We start from the raw sequence: 22016 nt of genomic DNA, 5'->3' as shown, positions 1-22016 counted from the left end.
ACATTTACATATACATGACCAAATACTAAGGACTGTTTTTCTTATACAGTGGTATCTTGGTTTTCGAGCATCTCGGAAGCCGAACATTTCAGTTTTCAAACGCTGAAAACCCAGAAGTAATTGCTTTCGTTTTCGAACACGCCTCGGAAGTAGAACGGCTTCTGCTGTGGTTTTTTCCAATTTTCTCCATTGACTTTGCAGCCAGCCCTTTGCGCCTCGGTTGTCAAACGTTTCGGAAGTTGAACGGTCTTCTGGAATGGATTATGTTCGACAATCGAGGTACCACTGTATTTCCACACCATGCTTTATCTTTTGAATCCACTGTCTCTTATCAGAATGCAAAGACCGGGCAGCCTGTTGCGGTACCTCAGATAAAGTGAAGGAACAACTAGTCTAGTTCTGAATTTTAGTTTATTCGTCGCCTATTCTTCAGCTGACCATTTCGCACTGGTTTTCCTTCCATTTCATATTGGGCCTTGTATTCTAAAAAGCTGGAGTCCTGTACGGATTGAAGGACATACAGAATAATCAGCATGTACAACAGAGGTAATTCGACTTTCAAACAGATATACCCAATACAAAGTTCCCGCATCTTCCCTGCCCTGGTTATCTTCCACTGACTCCACTTGGGTGATTCTGAGATGACCAATAAACATTTTGAAACCATGAGCTCACCATTGAAACAAACCTCTTCTTGCAAACAGGCAAATATATTTTTGTGGAATGGATAGGATTGCCAGCTGGCCAGAATTTTACTGGTCTGGTTTGTATAACCGGTCTTGTCTAGCAGTTTAAAAAGTGTTGAGTCAGTGAACTTTGGAGCCAGCTTGAAGGCTTGTTGTAATTTCTATATTACAGTAAAAGCAACAGAGTCATGTGGTAAGACTGAGGATTGTATCCAACTAAGTTCTACTCAGTCATGTCCATTAATTTCAATGGGTCTACTCTGAGTATGACTAGTTAGATACAACTCTTATCAAATTTATTGTTAGAGTTGGCACCTTGCACTTGGCAAAATCTACCATCATAACACACCAGTCTGCTGAATCCTTCACCCCCCCGGCCTCTCACCTGGAAGGCTAGTCTTTTTGAAATGAAAAGTTGGCAACTCTAAGACTAAAAGAGATTTCTTGTGAGCATTTATAATCTTTAAGGCAGGCACCTCCAAACTTGGTCCTCCAGATGTTTTGGGACTACAACTCCAATCATCCCTGACCACTGGTCCTGTTAGCTAGGGATGATGGGAGTTGTAGTCCCAAAACATCTGGAGGGCCGAGTTTGCCTATGCCTGTGTTAAGGGGAAGGGTGAAAGAGGATTCTGACGTAATGTCTGCACCCATTATGCTCCAAAAAGCACACACAGGTACAAACAAAGTATTAGATGGAAACTGTTTTATATCTTTTACGTTCAGCTTGTTTGTAGATTGCTGCAAGCGAGTCTAAAATGTGCAAAAGCACTGAAGGCATAGGCTAGGGTCAACACAGAACAAAACATGTCCTTAGGCATGCTTAACTGTGTGACCTGGTTTGAAGTTTTGGACACAACACTAAACGATAGTTTAGCATTATGTGCACACAGAAGAGCTCGTTTCCAATTTTCTTAGCTAACTGCAATTCATTGTTTCATCTAAACAGGAGAACTGGAGCTAGTTTTAGCTATGCTTTTATCGAAACAAGCCAGGGTCAGAAACAATGATTTGCTCTTGGGTTTGTTAGGACAAACCATAGCTTGTCCTGTTTAGCATAAGGTGGTAACCTGAGGTTAGCAGAAAACAAAAGTGGATTCTCCCAATCTCCTCGTGGCTATGCCAGAGGATAGTAGGGTAAAGTGCACAAGCCTACCTGCTCCATGCCTTGCTGGCGCCTCTCTCCCTGAAATCTTGCCAAAGGGTGGAATGGGATGGGTGGCGGCGGCAGCAGCAGATGGCAAAGGGAGACTGGTGGCAGCACAGAAAGCAGCGCAGCTCCAGCTGCCTAAAACTCCCTCAGCCCAGTGGTATAGAGAGGTGCTGAATGAGGCTGCTACAGCCGCCACAATTTCCTTCCTTATCCCCAATGCCTCTGCACCCCACCACCCTCATAAGTATCCCATCTATTCACGTCCCATCCCCCACGGTGCTACCCATGTGGTGATATTAACCAATTTGTGGCTACTCCTGTTTTTCCTTCCGCTTCTTCTGCCTCGTCCAGATGGGAAGACAGCACAGCCAGCTGCTTTCGGGCCTGCAAATGTAAATTCCCACAGTTCATTTCTACATATATTAGGACATAATCTAGAACAAAGATTTCTTAAGTGTCAAGAATGTAGCTCCAAAGGGGAAACCGACTAAATTAGGGCAGCATAAAGGCAAGAGATCGATAGCCAACAAGTACAATAAGGAAAGATGAAAAGAACTGAATTGAGAATATTCCTCCATGGACCTCTCAACAAGGTCCTGCAGCACATTTTTCCTTCCTTTACCTATCTGGCTTGGTGACAGCAGCAGTGTTGGGGAAGGAGATCTGGTGGCCTAAGATACTTATTTTTTTAATATTCATATCCTGCCCTTCCTCTGAGTCTTAGCGCACAACCTTTGTGGTTCTTCCTCACTGGCTATCTCCATTTTATCTCCGCAACCAACCCGTGAGGGTAGGTTAGGTTGAGAGGGGATGACTGATAGTCCGAGTGAGCTTCATAGCCAAGTGGGGATCTGAATGTGGATCTCTCCACTCCTAGTCCGACTCTCTAACCGCTACACCATGCCGGCTCTCCCTGTATAATAGCATTGTGTGAGGATCTGGAAGAACACAAATGGCAAATGCCTAGTATCCATTTAAGTGGACCCACAATATTCTAAAGGCAGGTGGTATGTGAGTCAGCATTGTGCGGTAGATAGTGTTGGACTTGGACAAAGCAGAGCCGGGTTCAAATCTCTGCTTAGTCATGAGGTTCACTGGCTAACCAGGGGGTGAATCACTATCTCTCAGCCTAACCTACATCACAGGTTAGGAACAAATGAGGAAACCCCCAATCACACTGCCCTGACCTCCTCAAGGGGAAGATGTGTTACAAATGTGGTAATGAATAGTAGTAATACATGTGCTGGATGAGAATTTCAAAGACTGAATAGCAGCACTGACCTACAAGCACACAAGCCCATCCCTCTCACAGGCTAAGGCTATAGAGTGATGGTTACAATCCAGCACCTATTGAAATTGTTAAAAATAAATAAATCCCACTGATTTGATTGACAGATGCTCAGAGGAAGGATTGTGTAGCTCAGAGGCAAAGCACCGATAATGCACCACTGTTTTGGGAACCCGTCTTATGACACAGCCATATTCCTGCAAACGAATTACCGAGTTTTCTCACATTATTCAACTGTTGGCTTCACTGACTCATCTTAACAAACAGAAGCAAGAAGTCAAGTGAGACTGCAATTCTAGGCACACTTAAAAGCAGAACAATCCATAACTTGTTTGGGGGTTGTTTTTTAATAAAAAAGAAAGTACCGCTAAGCAAAGACAGCCCTATATATTTTACTGCCTGAGGCAGAGCAGCAAATAGCATTCCATGCCCCCCCCCAATCAATTCAAAGTGTGTACCCAAGTTATTTTGGTGCCTGAAGCAGAAAATCTTATTGGAACATAGGAAGCTGCCTTAAACCAAGTCAGGTCATTGTTTTATCTACCCCAGCTTTGCCAACACTGACTGGCAGCATCCCTCTAGGGTTTTCAGGCAGAGGACATTCCCAGACCTCCTTCGGGATGCTGGGGATTGAACCTGGAACTTTGTGCATGCAAAGTGCATGCTTTGCCCCTGAGCTACACAGACCTTCTCCTGAGCACCTGCCATCCTCCCTGGCAGTAAAATCAGGTAAGCCAGCTATCTAATGCAAGGGTCAGCCTGCAGCCCTTTGAAGACAACTCTGAACAACCACAGGCAACACGCAGCTAATAATGTTCTAACAAAATATTTGGAACATGTATTATTTGAAGACAAAGCAGTGTACATAGGCCATAGCAGTTAGCATATGGGACCTGCTCCTCCTAGTGGTCAAAGTATCTAGCAATCCGTGTTATCAGGAACGGATGGATAGCGGGGAAGACTGGGATGGGAAAATATCAAATCATTTACCAGGTTGCTGCTATTCCAAATATAATTTTTGAAATGTTTATAACCAGCCACTAAGAGGAATTCTGCACAAGCCCAATCAGTAAGCCCATTTAATAGCATCTGATTTATTCTCCCAGATAGTCCAACAACAACCACAGAAACCACCTGGGTGTGGAATCTAGATGCATGTTAAAAACATTGTGAAAAATGCTTTTTTTAAAAAATCGTTTTGAAAAATGCTTTGAATTTGCTGTAGCTCACGGTCGCCATACCTAGTGTCACAATTGTATATTGCACTTTACAACAATGGTTGGCCATTGTGAGAACAAGATACTGGACTAGATGGGCCTTTGGTCTGATCCTGGAGAACTCTTCTTATGTATGTAGAATCATAGAATTGTAGAGTTGGAAGGGGACCCCCAAAGGTCATCAAGCCCAACCCCCTGCAGTGCAGAATATCCCAGCATTCTGTGCCCACAATGCCTATGCAAAGCCCACAAGAGGGCATGAACACTCTCCCTCTGATGATATCTAGCAACTGCTGTATGCTACTTTCTGAATAGTAACAACATGTAGTAACACCTTTACAACACCATACATTTAAGGCATATTTAAAGCACATGACTTTCCTCAAAGCATCCCTGGAACTGTACCTCGGGTTGAGTATGCTTCATGTTGAGTGCGTTCAAGTTGCGCTCCGTGGCAACCCGGAAGTAACGGAGCGTGTTACTTCCGGTTTTCGCTGCTCGCGCATGCGCATACGCTCAAACTGACATCACGCGCATGCGCAGAAGCGGCAAAAAGTGATGCGCGCATGTGCAGACGTGTTGCCGCTACTTACGTTTGCTTCTGGATGTGAACGGGGCTCCGGAACAGATCCCGTTCGCATCCCGAGGTACCACTGTAATTGCCCTCTCAAAGAACTACATTTCCCAGCAACCCTGAACAAACTACAGCTCCCAGGATTCTTTGAGAGAAGCTGTGTGCTTTACATGTACATCGAGCATGCTTTAGATGCCTGGTATAGATCTGCCCACTGTTGTTGTTGATTGGGAACCACAAGTAGCATGACACATTTTCCTGCATATGAACAAATGTAAACACCTTTTTTTGCCAACTGGGAAAGATAGCATGCAAAAAAACGTCCAGAGAGCAAAACCTACAGCTGTTAGCCTAAGCCTGCTTTACTGGGAAGTAAGCAGCAATGAAATTAATGTGGCAAAAAGAGCCAAGCAAACATATTTAGGATCTAGGAATGAAATGACTTCCACTATTCTGGACCCCCACAGCCACATTTTTGTAAAACTAAGCATTTTTTAAGCTGGCCTTTCCCACCAGTGTCTTGCACAACAAGTAAAAATACCGCCATACAGCGTTTCAGGAGATTCCTCTTCCTTTGCATGCTGCTTCTCCTCTGTCAAGATTTCTTCAGTTTTCTGAGTCAGAGAAATTTTAAGAAATAGTGAATTCTTTGTTAATGCTATAACCTAATAATCTATAACAGCGAAAACAAGCAGAGTTCTTTTCTGGGAAACATTTTGCTAAAAAAAAACTTGCTCCAGGGTCATGCACAGTTCAAAACATGTGACTTCAGTGAAATTATTCCTTTAAAAGAAAAGAAAAAAGCTTCATTGCATTGCTAGTTTTGGACAAATGGTGTATTTAATTCAGGCCTCTCTTTGTATGTCATGGAAAAGCGCTTGCAATCTTGGCTAGACAACGCTGAAACAATTTCTATTATAATAATTTTTATTACATTTTTTACAGAAATAACAAAGAGATCAAAAAGTAAAAAGAAAAAAAAAAGACCAGAAAAAAAGGAAAAAGAAAAACACGACCATTTCGATAACTCATTTCAAATTTCCATTGGACTTCCCCCATCCCTCGCAGAATGCATTTCTTAACAATAGATTTATCAGCAAATTATATCCTTATTTCATATGTTTCTTTCTATTTTCAATTACAGTTTAAATTTAAATCTCTTGATCAATATATACTCTGAGCAATATACCATAATATCGTTTTTACCCATTTAAACCTTAATTCTTTCATAAATCTTGTCAAATTTCATAAATAATTAAGTTTTGTTACTGGGGCTAGATTCCCAATCACACGACATCTTATGTTTCATATAACTTATAATACTTTTGCAAATAGTCTTTGAATTTTTTCCAGTCCTCCTCCATTGCTTCTTCTCCCAAGTCTCGAATCCTTGCAGTCATCTCGGCTAATTCCATGTAGTTCATCAGTTGCGTGTGCCAGTCCTCCAGTGTGGGCAAATCTTGGGTCTTCCAATGCTTAGCGATAAGAATTCTTGCTGCTGTTGTAGCGTACATAAAAAAAGTTCTATCTTTTTTAGACACTTTCTGGCCGACAATGCCCAGAAGGAAGGCCTCTGGTTTCTTGGGAAAAGTGTACTTAAACACCTTTTTTAACTCATTATAGATCATTTCCCAGAAGGCCTTCAGTCTTGGGCAGGTCCACCAGAGGTGAAAGAATGTTCCCTCAGCTTCCTTGCATTTCCAACATTTGTTATCGGACAAATGGTAAATCTTAGCTAGCTTAACCGGGGTCATGTACCACCTGTATACCATTTTCATTATGTTTTCTTTCAAAGCATTACATGCAGTAAACTTCATACCGGTAGTCCATAACCTTTCCCAGTCATCAGACATAATATTATAACCAATGTCCTGAGCCCATTTTATCATTGCTGATTTAACTGTCTCATCTTGAGTGTTCCATTTAAGCAGCAAGTTATACATTCTCGATAATAACTTGGTCTTTGGTTCAAGCAACTCTGTCTCAAGTTTCGATTTTTCCACCTGGAAACCTGTTTTTTTGTCTAGCTTAAAAACCTCATTAATTTGGGCATAATGCAGCCAATTTTGCACCTTATCCTTTAGTTTTTCAAAGCTCTGCAATCTCCAGTTACCTTCAATATTTTCTATTATTTCCCAATATTTCGGCCAATAAGCCTCCATATTGGTTGTTTTCCGAGCTTTGGCCTCTATTGGTGAGATCCACCTCGGAGTTTTGCTTTCCAATAAGTCTTTGTATTTTTTCCAGACCATATATATTGCTTTTCTGACAATATGGTTTTTAAACATTCCATATGATTTACCCTTGTCATACCACAAATACGCATGCCAACCTAACGAATTGTTGAAGCCTTCCAGATCTAGGACATCAGTGTTTTCTAATAGAATCCAATCTTTCATCCAGCAGAAGGCTGCCGCTTCATAGTATAGCCTTAGGTCCGGCAGGGCAAACCCCCCTCTCTCTTTTGCATCAGTTAATATCTTAAACTTTATTCGGGGCTTTTTGCCCTGCCAGACAAACCTAGAAATGTCCTTCTGCCACTTTCCAAAGCATTCCACTCTGTCCACAATCTGCAAGGCTTGAAACAAAAACAACATCTTTGGCAAAACGTTCATCTTTATAGCTGCAATTCGGCCTAACAAGGATAATTTCAGTCTTGACCAAATTTCTAAATCTTTTTTAACTTCTAACCAACATTTCTCATAATTATCTTTAAATAGATTCAAATTCTTGGAAGACAGATTGACCCCCAGGTATTTCACTTTCTTAACAATATTTAGTTCTGTCTCTTTCTGAAACCCTTCTGTTTCCATGGCCGTCAAGTTTTTCCCTAAGACTTTAGTTTTTTGCTTGTTCAACTTAAAGCCCGCCACCCGACCAAATTTCTGGATCAGTTCTAAAACTCTTTTTGTACTGGGTTCTGGCTCCTGTAGTGTTAAAACCAGGTCATCTGCAAATGCTTTCAGTTTATATTGTTTCGCTCCGACCCGTATTCCTTGTACCTGCCGATCCTCCCTTATCATGTTCAGCAAAACCTCCAGGACTGAAATAAACAATAAGGGGGATAGGGGGCACCCCTGTCGTGTTCCTTTTTCAATATGAAGTTCTTCTGTCACCACATTGTTCACTATCAACTTAGCTTTTTGTTCTGAATAGATTGCTTCTATTCCATTCTCAAACCCCCTTCCCACTCCCATCCCTTCCAAATTTTTCTTCATAAATTTCCAAGAAATGTTATCAAAGGCCTTCTCCGCATCAATAAAGATCATTACTGCTTTGGTGTTAATATTTGTTTGTAAAAGTTCCAAGATATCAATAATGTTCCTGGTATTGTCAAACAAATGTCTACCTGGGAGAAAGCCGGCCTGGTCTTTATGGATTATCTCATTTAATACTTTTTTAAATCTGTTGGCCAGAATATCCGCAAATATTTTATAATCCACATTTAGGAGTGAGATGGGACGGTAGTTCTTGAGTTGAGTCTTTTCAGTTTCCACTTTAGGTATCAATGTGATGAATGCTTCTTTCCACGTATCTGGTGCCTTCCCTCCCCCCATAATCTGGTTACAAACCTCCTCTAGTGGTTGTATCAAATAGTCTTTTAACGTCCTATAATACTTGGAGGTAAGTCCATCAGGTCCTGGAGATTTGCCCAGCTGCATATTCTGAATGGCATCCTCGATTTCTTGTTGTGTTATTTTACAATTCAAGGTTGATCTCTTCTCTTGAGATATTTCTGGAAGACCATTTTCTTTCAAAAATTGTTCTATCTCGGTTACATCCTCGGGTCCTTGTGTATACAGCTTTTTAAAGTATTTCTGGAAACACTTTCTAATTTCTCCCGGTTTCTGAATGTTCTTTCCTTCAACTTCTAGATTGGTAACGTAGTTTAATTTTTGTCTCTTTTTCAACTGCCAAGCTAGCAGTTTCCCACATTTATTCGCCGATTCAAATGATCTTTGTTTCATTTGTTTAATTCTCCATTCCACTTCTTGGTTAATCAGTTGCGCATATTGTGACTGGTGGAATTTAATTTCTCTTAAGGTCTCTTTGGATTTTGGGTTTAATCTTAATTTTTTCTCGCCGTCTCTTATCTTCTCCAATATCTTGTCCTTTTTACCATTCCAGAGTTTTTTCTTAATCGTATTCTGTTGTATCAGAAACCCTCTCATAACAGCTTTGCTCGCGTCCCAGATTGTTCTTTTTTCCACCGAGGTGTTCAAGTTGATTTCAAAATAGTCCTTTAAAGCTTTTTGGGCCTTCTTTACAATCTCTTGATCTCTTAGCAGGTTGTCATTCATTTTCCATCTGAAGGAGTCGGCAGTAGTAAATCTCATTTCCATTTTCAGAGCGTTATGGTCGGAGCAAGTCTTTGGGCAGATTTCTATTTTTGTGGTCTTAGGTGCCAGCCCTCTAGTTGTCCAAATTTGGTCGATCCTTGTCCATGACAGGTGGGCCTCAGAAAAGAAAGTTCCTTCTTTACCTAGGGGGTTTCTCGTCCTCCATGAGTCAATTAAATCCATATTGTCAGTTAGTTCAAAGAAAGTTTTTGGTAGTCTTCCATCTTTAGTCAAATTCTGGTTCTGTGACTTATCCATAAAAGTAGAGACAACCCCATTCATGTCTCCCATCATAATGATGTTAGAATAGTCCAGATAGTCCAATAATGTCTCATGCAGCTTCTTATAAAATTCTGATTTCCCCTCGTTTGGTGCATAAATTCCTAATATCAAAATTTTCTCTCCTTGGGTCGAAATCTCAATAGCCAGGATTCTTCCTTGTTCATCTTTAAACAAAAGTTTCGGTGAAAGAGTCTCTTTGGCGTAAATCACCACGCCTCTCTTCTTGACTCTGTCTGATGAGATAAATTCTTGGCCTAATCTTTTATTTGTTAACACCTTCCTGTGTACCCTTGTCACATGGGTTTCTTGCAAACAAATTATATCCAAATTCTCTTTCTTTAGGATATGGAAGATCCGTTTGCGTTTTTCTGGGGAATTCGCGCCATTAATGTTCCAACTATACAGCTGCAGAGACATCTTGTATCAATCTGTTGTTACTCTTGTGGGGTGTCCTCTTTTTTGTCCGAGTCCGAAGGTGGTAACTCTTTCCCTAACTCTGGTGGTGGCCAAATAGCTGCTCCTTTCTGTAGGTCTTCTCCGTGATCGTGTAGGAACTTCTGGCAATCCTCTTTCGTTTTGATTTTTATCTTCTTTCCTTTGTATTTAAATAAGACACCTTGTGGGAACTCCCACCTGTAAGGTATTCCGTTACCTCTCAAAAGTCCAGTTAGGTCAGTGTAGTTGGCTCTTAGATCCAGTAATTGTTTAGGGATATCTTTGTAAATTTGTGCTCTTCTATCCTGGATCACAAGTGCTTTATTGAAGTGTAGATCAAGTAGCTTGTCTCTCTCCTGTTTAGTCCTTAAGATAATCAAACAGTCTCTAGGCCTGTCCTTCCCGACGACTCTTCCCAATCTAAATGCAGTCGTTATTTTGAAATCTGTGTCTTGGTTTATACCCCAGAATTTGGAAAATTCTGCCGTTAAAAAGCCGGTCAAATCCTCTTTCTCAATCTCTGGGATAGAGCGTAATCTCAGGTTATTTTCCCTGTTTCGCAGTTCCACCAAAGACAGGTAGGCCTGCTGGTCTGTAATATGTTTGTGGAGCGGTCTTACCTCTCCTTTCAGTTCCTCCACTCCTTTGGCTGCAGCCTCTGCTTTTCCAATCGCAGCCTCCGCCAATTTTCGATTTTCAGATGTTGCGTCGTTTAAGTTTCCAATATCTTGTGAATGCTTGGCCACCTGTTCCGAAAGTTTGGTAATTGAAGATGTGGCTAAGTCAATTTTTGCAGTTTGATCATCCACTTTTTTGTTCAAAATTGCGAATTGTTGTAACATTTCCTCTAAAAGAGTGTTAGATCCTCCAGATGCCATATCCTCACCTATTGGTTGTTCAGCTTCTTCAGCTGGTGTTGTTGGCGAGGGTGCAGTCTGTAAAACAGCAGGGACTGAAGATCTACGTCCCTGAGAAAACAGGGTTGTTTGTGTCAGCTTGCCTTTCCCTGCCTTCGACGCAGCTCTTGTTTTTACCCTGTCGCTCATTCCACACCTGTCTTTGGATTCAAGGTCAGACTGTCAAAAGTTTCATGAGAAAGGCAGGCGCAAGCGTAAACAATCTAACCACAGAAAGACAAAGCAAAGTTGGTTCTCAGGAAATTGTAAGTCCCAAGTTCCACTAGAGGGAGTAATGTTGCAATTCAGGGAAGAAGAAACAAAATTTCAGACGCCATTAAAGTTCCTTAAGTTAAGTAAATTAACGATGATCCTTGGAAAAGACCTTTTCCCTCTAGCAGAGCTCTCACAATATTGCCATAAGTTTCTTAAAAGGTGCAAAGTACAGTTGTTTAATTGTATCCAACAGTAATGCCTCTAAGTGTCCATTTCAAATTTATAAATGTATCCGCAAAGTAGCCTTTTGTCCCACTGCAAGTCCGGGACTGGGGGTTTTAAAGTCTTTAGAATTTAGAAAAGTCCAGTAGAGGAGAAAGTCCCCAAATAAGGTACAGAAAATAGCAAGGAAATAAAAGTAACTTGCCTGCTTCAGTTTCCGACTTTTCCGAACGTATGATGTCTCACTTTAAAATCTCTCCGCACTGCTTCCAGCTTGTCAAATCTTTGCTTTTGATCACTAGCATCCTCGGGAGACGGACTTCCTTTTTCTCGCCTCCCGCTTTCAGCCAAATTCATAAATTTGTAATCCAATTTTGAGTAAATCTTACTCACGAGTAGTTGGTTTGTAATCCAATGTAAAAGGAAGAAAGGTCGGCGCTCATCCGCAACAGCCGCGCGGCTTCACTCCCGCAGAAAGAGCGATGAATCCACAGCACCGCTTCCCCTCCGCGCTTCCGGAGCCCCTTACGGGGTCCCTTCTTCGTTTTGGGGGTCGCTCTAGGTGCCCGCCGGATCCCACGGCCACGAGCTCACTCTGCTCGTGGTTTTTCTTAGTGGGTCGTCGCTTTGCCGCAGCGAACGACCCTTTTCTGCGGAGCCCCTCTTCGCAGCGCAAAGAGGACCGCCATTGCTTGCTTCGCGCCGCCTCCGGAAGTCTCGACAACGCTGAAACAATTTCTTTCTACTTGCAAGGCTTGATTGTTTATGATATGTGAACCTGAGGCAATTCAACTAGACTTTTAGATTTAAGGTTCTTTTTGCCAAACATGCTATTGTAATTCTGATAAGTTTAATTCCTGCCCTCCCCACCCCACTGGTAATATTTTATATTGCTGATATTTTAAAATTATCTTCAATTTTTGTATTGCAAGCTGCCTTAAGGGTCTGACAGAAAGGCAGGTAATAGTGTTTGTATTTAAGTGCAACAAGGCATTCACCCCAAACCTGCAAGAAAGATTGGTTATACAACCTAATCCGGATGAATGTGCTTATTGATACAGACAGATGAGGACCTCTCCATCCATTCAAGACTGTTGTCAGCTAATCCTAAATTGAAGTTAGGTTTACACTGCATACAGTGAAATGTGGAGTCATCACGTTTTATATAAAGTGTGATGCCATGTTTTGTACCTTCTCCCACAAAAAACATTTCACAGTATCCACAGTGACATGAATTTTGTTGCATACTTTCAGGTATGTGTGAACATACAAATCTGACTTGAAAGATGCCTGGAGGATTTGCATATAAATGTGAGGCGCAAGTCTTTGACAAATCAAGAGCTCATGAACCTAGTGCCGCAATGCCATTAGGTGATTAGTACTGTGTCAAAAGTCACCAGACAACACAGTATCTTAATAAGATAGCTGTTGTCTTGCTGGATCAGACCCAATGGTGTCTAGCATTCAGTTTCCAAGATGGGGAGCATACAGGTCTGAGGGTCACTTAGGCTTTTTGTCATATTTCAGAACAATATTATGTCCAAAGTAGCTCTATAAGGTAACAATGCAGCGTGAAAAAATACTTCCTTTCTCACACTCATTGGATGACATACTCTCCAACATTTCTCTGATGAAAATAGGGATGTCCTATTCAATAATAATAATAATAATAATAATAATAATAATAATAATAATAATAATAACAACTATTATTTTATTATTTATACCCACTCATCTGGGCATGCTGGGCAGCTTCCAACACATATAAAAACATAACTAAACATTAAACATTAAAATAACTTCCCTGTACAGGGCTGCTTTCAGATGTCTTCTTAAGATTGTATAGCTACATATCTCCTTAGCCCCAGGGTTACATAGCTCCAACATTTCTCTGATGAAAATGGGGACATGCTAAGGAAAAGCAGGACTTTCTGGGATCAAATCAGAAACCAGGACGGCTTCTGTAAATCCAGGACTGTCTCTGGAAAATAGGGACACTTGGAGGGTTTGGGGTGAATGCTTTAGCAGCCATTTCCAGGCCAGCGAATTCAGCTGCAAAGCAGAAGCTGGAATATTGGAGAATGTTCCAGCACCTTCTGCATCTGCCACCAGAGCCCAAAGCTGTGAGAGACATCAGAATCAGGCGAGGAAGTCCTGCTCTGTGAACGACTAATACCTGGCTGCTTCAGGCAGCCATTTCCAGGCCAGAAGTGCTGCAGAGCGGCACTGGAGGACTGGAGCAACTGCTGTCCAGTGAGGAAACCTTGGCCTGTGAGGGACTAACAGCAGTCATTTTGAAGAAACTTAGGGGACTGAGGGGAGGCTTCTGACGCCTTTGTTGCACTAGCTCCTTCTGCATCTTTTACCACTGCCAGAAGGCAAGCTCAGCAACAGCTGGGTGAGGAAGTCCTGATCTGTCATCCAGCTGCTTTGGCAGCCATTTCTGGGCCAGAGGAAGCTTGCATGCTCTTTTTGTGATCATACACTTAGTTTACTATATTTTAAATATATTGGAAGCCCCTCAAAAATCTCAGTTAGTAGGCAGGGTATAAGGCAGTCTGAATAAATAAAAAATATATTTAAAAAATCCCTTCACATTCTTTGCACCATTAGTAATTTCATGACTATCACATTCTCTTACTTTCAGGTTGCCTGAACTAAAAAAAAAAATCCCCACTTCTTAACAATTTCTTCCTAATAATCAATACCACTGATCACCTTTCAATCAATAAACTTAAGGTGCTGCAGACAGAGCCCACTCGGCTCCTGGTGAATTACTGCTCTTTATAAATGCCAAGGGAGTTTGAATTCAGCTAATGACTTCCCACGATCTGCGTTACTAAAAATAAATGATATCTAAAATGGGAAGCATTCTGGTCATAGGGCACGCTACAGAACATAAGTGAATGATGCCTCTAATGTTGCATTTGGGGCTGAGGACAGGATATTTTATATCATCGGTCCCCAGAAGCCTTCGTCAATTATCACAGCCTTTAAGAAAAACAACTTGTTTTCATTTTGTGGTTTTTTTGTCACCTACCTTCAACATCTGTTGTCAAGTAGAAAGGCAGGATACAAATATTTTCAATAAATGAAATTTAACATAGCGGGAAGAAGAATCCATGGTTGTCTGCATGCAGGGCTTTCCCCCCCAGCCGGAACTCAGTTCTGGCCCCTCTCGGGTGGGTGTCATTGCCATTATAAGAGAACAAGGGAGGCGTTCATTGTGAGTTCCTACAATTCTTTTTCTAGAAAAATAGCATTTCCTGCATGTATCCATTCATCACACTTGCATCTTCCCTTCACGAAAATATAGCAAGTCAAAAGTATGTTCACACAACTTATGCCTACCTCTTCGACTCTATCTCTCAAATCAATCTCCACAAATGACAAGTCTTTCTGCAAGAGGAACATAAAATAAGAGAGAACCAAGTTGTAAGATACCTTTAAGATGAAACTACACACACACACATATGGGTGTAATGAAAACGTCACAGGTGCTCTTCCTAGGGAAAAAACATATGGCGGGCTTATGTTACATGGCTTGCATGTAAAGTGAGTTAGGTCCTTAGAAGAGGACTAGGGAAGTTCTCAAGGCTTTTATCACATGTGTTTGTGTTAAGTCAATGTCATCATCTGTTAACATTGGCGGCCTTGGGAGCAAAATTGGAGCATGGTGGTAGTGCAGCAGGTTATTTGAGGTCAGCAAAGCTACCTTCATAAATGGTATCCCTGCAACTTGCAAAATAATTGTTAAGACAGATTGATATTGGGACAATAGTGGGGTGTGGAAGGGGCAGAAAAGTGGCAATGGCGAAGGCATTTCAGCCATCACAAAGCTTATCGTCACGTTTTTGGCTTAACTTATTTCATTGCAGGCTTAATGCTTAAATGTTGAAGGATACGGTATCAATCTCTTAAACTGGGGATGGCGAACGTTTGGCCCTCCCATCAGTCCCCATCAGCATGGCCATTGATGAGAGATGGTGGGAACTGCAGTCTAAATATAAAATAAAAAAAATCAGCAGAGCTGCAAGCCTACACATTTGGTATACAGTGGTACCTCGAGTTACAGATGCTTCAGGTTACAGACTCCGCTAACCTAGAAATAGTACCTCGGGTTAAGAACTTTGCTTCAGGATGAGAACAGAAATCGTGTGAGGGCAGCGGGAGGCCCCATTAGCTAAAGTGGTACCTCAGGTTAAGAACAGTTTCAGGTTAAGAACGGACCTCCGGAACGAATTAAGTTCTTAACCCGAGGTACCACTGTATAGTTTTAAGATGTTTTTTATAGGATTGGAACTAAAATACAAGAAGGTAGAATGTACCTATAATGACAGCATTCTGGACAGAGATATTCTTACTTCTCTGGTTCTCTGCTTAGAGGTACATTACATATATTTGAGCATCTTTTCATTTATAGCAAAATACAAAAGATTTTTGCTATCTTTACTGCAGCTGAATAAGCTTGATAATCAGCACTCAACAGTGTTCTATTGCATTTGTCTGGAGTTTTTCTCTACTTTTTTCAAGCTGCACACCAACTTCATTGGCCTCAGCTCTGGGGTGTATCAAGGGGCCAAAATGGACTCTGTCACACAGGAGAAAGTGCTCGGGGATCCTACTGTGATGATCGGCAGCAAATTTTTCTGCACCAACTATCTTAATTGTAAAATCAAAGTTCATTTCTGCTCTGCGTTACCAAACGTTATACTGGTTGGTTGTATATTTTCCTTGAGGTTGTTGTAAACATGATCAAGAAAATGGATGCAGAATTTGCCCCATATTTTATAGGACAGAATCTGTGTCAGGCAAAAAAGGTGGCTAGCCTATTATCTACTGCAGAGATAGCACAATCTCTCGGCATACACACACACCAGACGAATAGCCATGAGAAGGAAGCACTCTGTGGACTGGAACAGATTTGAGAAATCTTCTTTCAGATTCCGTCCACGCCCTTGGTATCTCTCAAAACAATCCGTTTGCTTCACTGCTGATGAAAGTAAAACCGAATATTGAGCCATTCTTCCTGGGAGTATTACTTGCCTTCATCTCCAGAAGAACGTCTTCCATTTCAGCATCTGACTTTGCTTTCTACAGATTTAAAAAGCAGAAGGTTAAGTGTGCTGCGTTTTTAAGAAGCAAGCAAGCCTAATTTCTCTAGTCTGGGCCCAATATGAACTTGTAGCACAGGCTCCCTTTCCCCAATGTACGTTTTGGGAAAACTAACAGAAAAATCAGTGCTGTTATATTTATGGCGACCTGGTTCGTGTTTCGAGCCAGCCATAGCAACATGGTGTGTGTGTGTGTGTTTGTGTATAACCCACAAGTGACAAATGCCCTTTAGACCACGTTCCTGGGATCTACGGCCAGTTCTATAGGGAGCAGAGGCTGGACTCATTTACCCACACCTGTTGCAAGGCCTGTCAATTCAAGCACTGGTCCTGAAATCTCAGTGTCCCTCTTTTTTGCGGGGTTGGTCCCACCCTTCTGCTGCCACAACCTATTGGCTTCTCTTTGTCTGTGCACAGGAAAACTGACTAGAACTGAAGAACTCTGGGACTTGTAGTCCTTGAAGGAGCACATTCTGCAGGGAAAGTACATTTCTCCCAATAATTGTACTCCCAGAGTTTCCCATACAATTTGTATTTCCTCCCCCACCCCCTTTCACATCTATGGTGGGCCTGATTCTGATGAACTCCAGCAGGGCCCTCCCTGGAGAATGTCCGTAGGGTTGTCATACTGTATTTACTTTTCTATCCCAAGTAGGTTTTTTTAAAAAGCTCTTTTTTATGATTGACTTTATTTGGACCACTGCATGTTTTTGAATTTTTTCTTTTTATGTACGCCACTTAGAAACTCCAGTGATTTAGTGGCACATAAATAGCTCAAATAAATTAAATATCCGGGGTGGCCTTGTTGAGCAACATTTTGTTCTGAATGCTGCTGCTAATGCTATTTCTATTTGGCTTCAGTAAAATACTTAACAACTGGATACATCAAAATAACAGGCCCTCCAAGTGTCCCTATTTTCCAGGGACAGTCCCAGATATACGGAAAGCTGTCCCAGTTTCTGATTTGATCTTGGAATGTCCTGCTTTTCCTTAGGACGTCCCCGTTTTCATTGGAGAAATGTTGGAGGGTGTGGAGTAACGTGACCCCCGAGCCAAGGAGATAAGTAACTATACAACCTATATAAGGCACCTGAAGGCAGCCCTGTACAGTGATACCTCGGGTTAAGAACTTAATTCGTTCTGGAGGTCCGTTCTTAACCTGAAACTGTTCTTAACCTGAGGTCCCACTTTAGCTAATGGGGCCTCCTGCTGCTGCTGCACCGCCACCATGTGATTTCTGTTCTCATCCCGAAGCAAAGTTCTTAACCCGAGGTACTATTTCTGGGTTAGCAGAGTCTGTAACCTGAAGCGTCTGTAACTCGAGGTACCACTGTATAGGGAAGGTTTTTAAAAAATGTTTAATTATGTTTTTATTTATGTTGGAAGCCACCCAGAGTGGCTGGGGGGCAAACCAGTCAGATGGGTGGAGTATAAATAAAATATAATACTAAATAATAAATAAAGGAATAGGACATCCCTATTTTCATCAAAGAAATGTTGGCGAGCATGAAATAATTATGGATGACTATCCTAGAACATGATATATAATCTAACTGTCCACACACACACACACACACACACACACACACACCATTTATGGGAATGGGTTTGGAGTCCAAACTGGAACTCCATATTGGCATGTGGTGCTTGGAAAGTTTCCCACTTGAGGATGCAGCCCTTGGGCTGGAAAAGTTTCCCAACCCCTCAAGTAAATAAACACAGAACTACTTGTACTTAGAATTTTTGTGTTTCCTGACCGTTTTTTCACTGATTTCCACTTTAGCAGATTCATCTTGCTCCCGACCACTTTCTTTATCCTTTTTATTGTCATACACTTTCTTCTTGATCTCGTTAAGACTGCACAGGAAGAGACATCAACATATCAATAGTTTTATTATAGTGATCTGGTTGAACAACTGAACGGAGGTATTTAATTCGTAGCAAAAAGTTTTTGCTGGCATTTCTCACCTTATTTAAACAGTCATCTGGGACAAAAAGAACATGCTTTTAAATCTGGACCCTGCTTATTGCAACTTACACATGTTTGCGTGTGCAAGAGAGGAGATGCTAACCATCCTGATGTAAATACAATTATAACATTAGGTGTAATAATTAAGCACTTCGCTTGCATTATAATGAGGTAATCCTTACAACAACCCTGTACACTCACCAAGATTATAATCTTCCCCAGTATTGTAGAGGGGAGAACTGAAGTGAAGAGCAAGCAGCTTTTCCAAGGCTGCCTAGTGGGTTCATGGCAGAGGCAAGATTGAAACCAGGGGCTTCTGATTCATAGCTTAGTCTCTGAACTACTGTACTACAGGAATTCACAGCACCTAGGATGTGTCTCCTGCTTTTCGTGAAGCACACTGAAGTGAGGCAAATGGCTCTTTACTGAATATTACTCTTTATTCTAGTCCCCTGTACACAACTCTGCTTAGACTAGGCTGAGCTATACTTTGTTACCAGCTAAGGTCTTCTTCTGTCCTCTGTGCGCCTTTCTCTGTGCCCGAAACATCTAGAAAAGGGGAAATAAACGTTCCATAAACACTGTCACATGTAGGCACAAATCGAGCTTTTTCTTTTTGAGGGCTACATTCTCCCATCATAAAACAAAACAATCCCAAGGTACCCTAGTAGAGCCAACAATGCAATGTGCATCATGAATGGTTGTGGAAGATGGTAGTGACTGGACAGCAGATCGGAAGCTAAACTTACTCTAGTAAAACCAAGAGAAATGAAGCCTCCCTCACCTCCTGCCTTGGTTGATAACAAATCAATGGAATTTGTAGAAACCTAAGGCCTGAGGAAGGCATAGAACACAGGGAAGTGATTAAAGTTGACAAGCTGCAGGATAGGAAAATGCTTACAGGGACCTAAGGAGACACACACACACACACACACACACACACACACATATATATATATATATATATATATATATATATATATATATTGCTGTCAGAAAGATGGCGGGGAGAAAAATATTTATACTGTCTACTAGCAAGAGATAGTAGTTGGGAACATGAGTGAAACAGGGCAGACTAGATGTTAAGTTGTGGGCAAACATATCAGACGACACAGCGATTCTTCCAAAGCAGCTCTTTATTTGTAAGCTGGAACAGAACTGACCTGAGGAGCTCAGTCAGCCTGCTTATATAGAGCTCCAGAACAATGTAACTGTTGCCATTTTCTAAAATTATCCAATCACTGAATGTCACTTTCGATCCTTCATTTGCATACAAACTATCCAATCACTGAACGCCACTTTCGATCCTTCATTTGCATAACTATCTACAGTATCCCCCTGCTGGCCCAGGGTGAGAACTTCAGTACATAACACTAGATAGAGAGCAGGAGGAAATTCAGGGACCTGAAACAACAGGAGTGGAAATGCAGAAAGGAGGGAGCAAATCTAGAACGTTTACATCTTGTGTTGGATGAGCTGATTCAAGATTCTGCTGGTATACTGCTCGACTTGCTGCCTAGCACTTTCCCTGTCTTGAGTTGACAGAGGTGGCTTCAGAAGTGGTGTTGACAACCCCCTTCAGATCAGAAGGTAGTGCTGTGGGAAGATAATTCAACCCACAGAGCCTTCCTCGTGGGGTGTGACAGAAAAGTTTGTTTTGCTGGACAGGTTGGGTCACCAAGTGTTTTTGTTTTCTTTTTCCCTGCTAGCAAACGGTTAAGGGTTCCGGGGGGGGGGGGGAGTTGAAAAAGGAGAGGATTTGGAGAGACAGGTTTCAGGTTGGGAGATAGGGAGTGAGGGGAGAGAGACTTGGTTCTGGGTAGAAACATCCACCCTTGAGGAATATATCACAAGCTAGAGAAAGGAGTCTCTGCGCTTAGTGTGCAGGACAGTGTGTGGTGTCCTGTAAGAGTAATAGGCCAGGAATTAACTGGGAGGCTGAGGCTGAGCCAGGAGAAGTAGAAGCTGGAAAGATACAGTCTACTTAGGTCTCATTCCAACCAGGAGGGGAGAGATTCTGCTACAAAAAGAGAAGACTCCCAAACCAGTTAAGAGGGGTGTGGTGATCCCTTTGGGTCTGTTACTTGGATTACCTCAGGAGTAGGGTTGTCAAAGGGGTGTGTAATTGACAGGTAGTACCACCTTGTCTAAGAACCAAATTATTAAGCGGCAACAGCTGTGCAACAACTGAGAAAGAACTGAAGTCAAATAACGAGAAAGAAGCTGAGCATTTACTCTTTAGTCTAAAAACCTGTAACATCTACCTGAAGCAAAGTAACTGATTAGAAGTCCATAACAGCAGTTAGATTTAGTATAAATATTATTAGGTGAACAGTTGCCTGAAATAACATAACCTGAAGCATCCATTTTGTGTCATAAACTTCCTTTGTTTAATAAAACCTTTCTTGTTCGTTTTATCAAATCCTGCCTGAGACTCCAAATCATTAAGTTTTCCCTCACACAAGTCCCCCACAAGATAATCTGGGGTAATTTGTAGAAATTCGTGTAATTGGTGTACTGTGAGGTAGTTGCACTATATTTAAGTGAGGGCCGGCCCAGTGGCGCCAGGGTGGAAAAGTGCCGTCGCATGGGGTTCTGCAGGGTTCAGCCTGGTGTCCCATTTTATTCAACATCTACATAAAACTGTTGAGTGGGAGCATCTGGAATTTTGGAGTATGTTATCTATCTGCATCTGTACTGGAATTGTTTCCCCATGTTTTAATTGTATCATCATTTCTGTGTTGCCCACCCTGGGCTCCATGGGAGGAAGGGCAGAATATATTTTAATCTCAAGTGGTGGTGAATATGACTCTGGTGTTGGACTGGGTAATGGCCATCAAACTTAAGCTCAAGATTGACACTGTTAATAGGTGGTTCCTCTGCCTGGAAAAGTGGCACCCGTTCTGCCTGGGGCTGCACTACCCCTGAAGAATCAGGTTCATTGCTTAGGGTACTTTCCTCCCAGTGTTTTGTTGTTTGCTGCCTTTTAATCTCTTGCATGATTTTTGCTGTAAACTGTCGTGAGATGTTTTTTGTATAACAAATGAGTAGTGCATACTGGGGTTTGGCAACTGATGAACTATGGGCCTTATCTGCTTCTGGAAAAGATACCTGGCCTCCCAAAGGTATCAACATAAGAATGAGAGAATCAGCTCATGGTCCACTTTGAAGGTGGAAAGTGTGACATTGGCCAATCCCTTCTCAGATTAGCTCTCTGGCAACACTAATTGCTTTCCAGGACTGTAGGACAGTAAGGAAACAGAGAGATGAATCAAAAGCTATTCCTTTCTCAGATTTTTTACAAAAACAGATTTGCTTGCTAAGTTACTTACCAGCTTCCTGCAATGTCTTTTCGATTAGGCCAGCTAGCTCAGGCTTAAGCGTGTGACCACTGAGCCTAACCGTCTTGCATTTGTGAAGATCTGACGTTTCTGCAATCCGGTGGGACCCTGGTGATAGTTTTGTTGCAAAAGGCACACCTTGCAAACGCTTCCTGTGTGCTATGCTTGCAGCCTTTGACATCTTTTGGTTCTTCATGTTAGCTGAACATGGAGAAGTGATGTAGGACTCTCTGTTGATACATTTCTTAAATGTGTTGCCTTGAAAACATGTGACTTTTGTTCA

At 41.8% G+C, this 22016-nt stretch overlaps 1 protein-coding gene and 1 long non-coding RNA gene across 7 annotated transcripts in view; one reads left to right on the top strand and one right to left on the bottom strand.

Annotated features, from left to right (window-relative positions):
* Window positions 1-22016, top strand: part of LOC309530200 — a 101558-nt gene that overhangs the window by 33148 nt on the left and 46394 nt on the right. The window contains exon 1 of one of the 5 annotated variants that reach the window (XR_014218668.1): window positions 20678-21065. The exons of the other annotated variants lie outside the window; for them this stretch is intronic. This is a non-coding gene — a long non-coding RNA (uncharacterized lncRNA). Of the gene's footprint in view, window positions 1-20677; window positions 21066-22016 lie in introns of those variants that run through there. 5 annotated transcript variants of the gene reach the window in all.
* Window positions 393-22016, bottom strand: LOC309530178 (uncharacterized protein C13orf46 homolog). 2 transcript variants are annotated; one of them, XM_082218894.1, is made up of 8 exons: window positions 21725-22013; window positions 18890-18941; window positions 18181-18280; window positions 16352-16403; window positions 14661-14704; window positions 5468-5532; window positions 2141-2223; window positions 393-499 (listed from the first exon to the last, which is right to left on the bottom strand). In XM_082218894.1, exons 1-7 carry the CDS (start codon window positions 21927-21929, stop codon window positions 2151-2153), a joined length of 591 nt encoding a protein of 196 aa, XP_082075020.1. In that variant the 5' UTR covers window positions 21930-22013; the 3' UTR covers window positions 393-499; window positions 2141-2150. The 2 variants fall into 2 exon arrangements, with proteins under 2 accessions (XP_082075020.1, XP_082075021.1); XM_082218895.1 differs by lacking the exon at window positions 5468-5532 and having other exon boundaries at window positions 21725-22016.

Source organism: Podarcis vaucheri (genome assembly GCF_965113315.1).
Source record: "Podarcis vaucheri genome assembly, chromosome: 4".
NCBI lineage: Eukaryota > Metazoa > Chordata > Lepidosauria > Squamata > Lacertidae > Podarcis > Podarcis vaucheri.
This window is presented reverse-complemented; position numbering and strand designations above follow the sequence as displayed.